The 5000-nt window shown below is 47.8% G+C and overlaps 3 protein-coding genes across 4 annotated transcripts in view; all 3 read left to right on the top strand.

Annotated features, from left to right (window-relative positions):
* LOC118940032 (lipopolysaccharide-induced tumor necrosis factor-alpha factor homolog) overlaps positions 1-2855 on the top strand; it is a 4947-nt gene extending 2092 nt beyond the window's left edge. For both annotated transcript variants that reach the window (XM_036948162.1, XM_036948161.1), the window contains exons 3-4: positions 264-411; positions 2484-2855. In XM_036948162.1, coding sequence (XP_036804057.1) covers positions 264-411; positions 2484-2589 — 254 coding nt within the window. In that variant the 3' untranslated portion in view covers positions 2590-2855. The remainder of the gene's footprint in view (positions 1-263; positions 412-2483) is intronic.
* The window catches only part of LOC118940024, a 1007326-nt gene that overhangs the window by 391562 nt on the left and 610764 nt on the right, over positions 1-5000 (top strand). The gene's annotated exons all lie outside the window — the stretch shown is intronic.
* The window catches only part of LOC118940031 (lipopolysaccharide-induced tumor necrosis factor-alpha factor homolog), a 54510-nt gene that overhangs the window by 30748 nt on the left and 18762 nt on the right, over positions 1-5000 (top strand). The window lies entirely within an intron of this gene.

Raw genomic sequence — 5000 nt, forward strand, 5'->3', positions numbered from 1 at the left:
TCTGCAGTAACCCAGGTGGTGGTTCTGACCAGTTCTATCTGGTTCTAACCAGTATTCTCCTCCCTCTGCAGTAACCCAGGTGGTGGTTCTGACCAGTTCTATCTGGTTCTAACCAGTATTCTCCTCTCCCTACAGTAACCCAGGTGGTGGTTCTGACCAGTTCTATCTGGTTCTAACCAGTATTCTACTTCCTCTGCAGTAACCCAGGTGGTGGTTCTGACCAGTTCTATCTGGTTCTAACCAGTATTCTCCTCCCTCTGCAGTAACCCAGGTGGTGATACAGCAGCCGCTGCTAAGAGACGTACCCGGCCAGATGATGTGTCCCCACTGTCAGGTCCCGGTTCTGACAGAGACCACACACGCCACTGGACTGGTCACCTGGGTCATCTGTGGATTCCTCTGCTTCTTCATGTGAGTTATACAAGCACACACGCACGCGCACACGCACACACACGAGCATGGACATGCCTGTACGTAGGGGTGGCAGGTAGCCTAGTGGTTAGAGCGTTGGACTAGTAACCGAAAGGTTGCTAGATCGAATCCCTGAGCTGACAAGGTAAAAATCTGTCGTTCTGCCCCTGAACAGGGCAGTTAACCCACTGTTCCTAGGCCGTCATTGAAAATAAGAATTTGTTCTTAACTGACTTGCCTAGTTAAATCAAATCAAATGTTATTGGCCCCATGGCTAACAGATGTTAATGTGAGTGTAGCGAAATGCTTGTGCTTCTAGTTCCGACAGTGCAGTAATATCTAACAAGTAATCTAACAATTTCATAACAACTACCTTATACACACAAGTGTAAAGGAATGAATAAGAATATGTACATATAAATATATGGATGAGAGATGGTGTCACGAATGTTGTTGTAAGAATCGGACCAAAATGCATTGTGGTTTGGGTTCATCATCTTTATTTCGTGAACCGGCAAAAAACAGTAAAGAACAAAATGCTGCCTCTGATTGGGAACCATACCAAGCCAACCTAGAAATAAAGAAACTAGAACGCCCACCCTAGTCACACCCTGACCTAACCAAAATAGAGAATAAAGGATCTCTATCTCTTGAGATAGAAGCTGTTTTTCAGTCTCTCGGTCCCTGCTTTGAGGCACCTGTACTGACCTCGCTTCTGGATGATAGCAGGGTGAACAGGCAGTGGCTCGGGTGGTTGTTGTCCCTGATGATCTTTTTGGCCTTCCTGTGACATCGGGTGGTGTAGGTGTCCAGGTAGTTTGCCCCCGGTGTGCAGACCTCACTACCCTCTGGAGAGCCTTACGGTTGTGGGCGGAGCAGTTGCCGTACCAGGAGGTGATACACTCCGAGGACCCTCACCTCCTCCCTGTAGGCCGCCTCGTCGTTGTTGGTAATCAAGCCTACCTCTGTAGTGTCGTCTGCAAACTAAATGATTGAGTTGGAGGCATGAGGCATGAATGGCCACGCAGTCATGGGTGAACAGGGAGTACATGAGAGGACTGAGAACACACCCTTGTGGGGCCCCAGTGTTGAGGATCAGCGGGGTGGAGATGTTTCCTACCCTCACCACCTGGGGGCAACCCGTCAGAAAAGTCCAGGACCCAGTTGCACAGGGCGTGGTTGAGACTCAGGGTCTCGAGCTTAATGACGAGTTTGGAGGGTACTATGGTGTTAAATGCTGAGCTGTGATTGATAAACAGCATTCTTACATAGGTATTCCTCTTGTCCAGATGGGTTAGGGCAGTGTGCAGTGTGGTTGCGATTGCGTCGTCTGTGGACCTATTGAGGCAGTAAGTGGGTCTAGGGTGTCAGGTAGGGTGGAGGTGATATGATCCTTGACTAGTCTCTCAAAGCACTTCATCATAACGGAAGTGAGTGCTACAGGGCGATAGTCATTTAGCTCAGTTACCTTAGCTTTCTTGGGAATAGGAACAATGGTGGCCCTCTTGAAGCATGTGGGAACAGCAGACTGGGATAAGGAAGGATTGATTGAATATGTCCGAAAACACACCAGCGAGCTGTTCTGCGCATGCTCTGAGGACGCGGCTAGGGATGCCGTCTGGGCCGGCAGTCTTGCGAGGGTTAACACGTTTAAATGTTTTACTCATGTTGGCTGCGGTGAAGGAGGGTCCACAGGTTTTGGTAGCGGGCCGTGTCAGTGGCACTGTATTGTCCTCAAAGCGAGCAAAGAAGTTGTTTAGTTTGTCTGGGAGCAAGACATCGGTGTCCGCGACAGGGCTGGTTTTCTTTTGTAGTCCGTGATTGACTGTGTGTTGCCACATACGTCTCGTGTCTGAGACGTTGAATTGCAACTCTACTTTGTCTCTATACTGACGCTTAGCTTGTTTGATTGCCTCCCCCCCCCCCCTCTCTCTCTCTCTCTCTCTCTCTCTCTCTCCCCCATCTCTCTCTCTCTCTCTCTCTCTCTCTTTCCCCCCATCTCTCTCTCTGGCTCTCTCTCTCCGGCTCTCTCTCTCTCTCTGTCTCTCTCCCCCATCACTCTCTCTCTCTAGGTGCTGGCCATGCTGTTTGATTCCGTTCTGTGTTGACTCCTGTCAGGACGTAGAACACCGCTGCCCCAACTGCAAGAGAGTGATCCACATCCACAAACTCATGTGAACAGACCAAGATGAGACACCTGCCACAAAGTGATCCATATCTGCAAACCTACTGTATATATGAACAGACCTAGCCACAGCCTACTGACAGTTCAGTGCGTAATCCACATCAGAAAGACAATAGTCTACTGTCTCTCTGAAATAACTACAGCAGGACAGCTTCCTCTACTGTCTCTCTGAAATGACCACAGCAGGGCAGCTTCCTCTACTGTCTCTCTGAAATGACCACAGCAGGACAGCTTCCTCTACTGTCTCTCTGAAATGACCACAGCAGGGCAGCTTCCTCTACTGTCTCTCTGAAATGACCACAGCAGGGCAGCTTCCTCTACTGTCTCTCTGAAATGACTACAGCAGGGCAGCTTCCTCTACTGTCTCTCTGAAATGACTACAGCATGACAGCTTCCTCTACTGTCTCTCTGAAATGACCACAGCAGGACAGCTTACTCTACTGTCTCTCTGAAATGACTGCAGCAGGGCAGCTTCCTCTACTGTCTCTCTGAAATGGCTGCAGCAGGACAGCTTCCTCTACTGTCTCTCTGAAATGGCTGCAGCAGGACAGCTTCCTCTACTGTCTCTCTGAAATGGCTGCAGCAGGACAGCTTCCTCTACTGTCTCTCTGAAATGGCTGCAGCAGGACAGCTTCCTCTACTGTCTCTCTGAAATGGCTGCAGCAGGACAGCTTCCTCTACTGTCTCTCTGAAATGGCTGCAGCAGGGCAGCTTCCTCTACTGTCTCTCTGAAATGGCTGCAGCAGGGCAGCTTCCTCTACTGTCTCTCTGAAATGGCTGCAGCAGGACAGCTTCCTCTACTGTCTCTCTCAAATGGCTGCAGCAGGGCAGCTTCCTCTACTGTCTCTCTGAAATGGCTGCAGCAGGACAGCTTCCTCTACTGTCTCTCTGAAATGGCTGCAGCAGGACAGCTTCCTCTACTGTCTCTCTGAAATGACCGCAGCAGGACAGCTTCCTCTACTGTCTCTCTGAAATGACCGCAGCAGGACAGCTTCCTCTACTGTCTCTCTGAAATGACTACAGCAGGACAGCTTCCTCTACTGTCTCTCTGAAATGACCACAGCAGGACAGCTTCCTCTACTGTCTCTCTGAAATGGCTGCAGCAGGACAGCTTCCTCTACTGTCTCTCTGAAATGACTACAGCAGGACAGCTTCCTCTACTGTCAATCGGAATGTGTGACAGGGTATTCGTAAAAATGAATGAAACCAAAAATGTGCTTAAGGTGAGGCATTAATTAGGGTTAGCAGTGTGGTTATATTTGATGACTTTGTGGCTGTGCTACTGATTGTAATGACGTTTTTTAATTAAATGGATTTAAACAGAAAGTATTGTAATAAATAACGGTCAAGTTTATTGATTGGTTGTTTGCTTTTTTGATTGATGAATAACAAGGATTTTAATCATCTCGATAAAACCTTTGACTTTTGAGAGGATATGAAATATTATATTATTTAATAAACACACACAATGCCAGTAATAGAGGCTAAACATAGAAGGTTCCTGTCATCATCTCCAGTAGCACACACACACACACACACACACACACACACACACACAGATACACTCACAGACACACTCACCCAACACACAACACACACACACACACACACACACACACACACACACACACACACACACACACACACACACACACACACACCACCCCTCTTCACTAATCAGTCTGCACTTTAACCCTTTAGTCACTAAAGCTTAGTGAGTCAGAGGTCTCTGGTCTGTTGATTGGAACCAAGGGAGTCTTCAGGTCTGAGGTCAAGTTCCTGTTCCCTGGCATACTGGGCGTTGTCTCACAGTCAAAGGTGGAGGTGCAGCGAAATGCTTGTGTGTCTAGCTCCAACAGTACAGTAATACCTAATGCTTGTGTTTCTAGCTCCAACAGTACAGTAATACCTAATGCTTGTGTGTCTAGCTCCAACAGCACAGTAATACCTAATGCTTGTATGTCTAGCTCCAACAGCACAGTAATACCTAATGCTTGTATGTCTAGCTCCAACAGTACAGTAATACCTAATGCTTGTGTGTCTAGCTCCAACAGTACAGTAATACCTAATGCTTGTATGTCTAGCTCCAACAGTACAGTAATACCTAATGCTTGTGTTTCTAGCTCCAACAGTACAGTAATACCTAATGCTTGTGTTTCTAGCTCCAACAGCACAGTAATACCTAATGCTTGTGTTTCTAGCTCCAACAGCACAGTAATACCTAATGCTTGTGTGTCTTGTGTACCATGTACTGACACCCTAGACCCATGGTAGTGTACCATACCCACTACCATATCCACTACCATACCCACTACCATACCCACTACCATACCCACTACCATACCTACTACCATACCCACTACCATACCCACTACCATACCCACTACCATACCCACTACCATAC

Source organism: Oncorhynchus mykiss, chromosome 17, assembly GCF_013265735.2.
Source record: "Oncorhynchus mykiss isolate Arlee chromosome 17, USDA_OmykA_1.1, whole genome shotgun sequence".
NCBI classification, from domain to species: domain Eukaryota; kingdom Metazoa; phylum Chordata; class Actinopteri; order Salmoniformes; family Salmonidae; genus Oncorhynchus; species Oncorhynchus mykiss.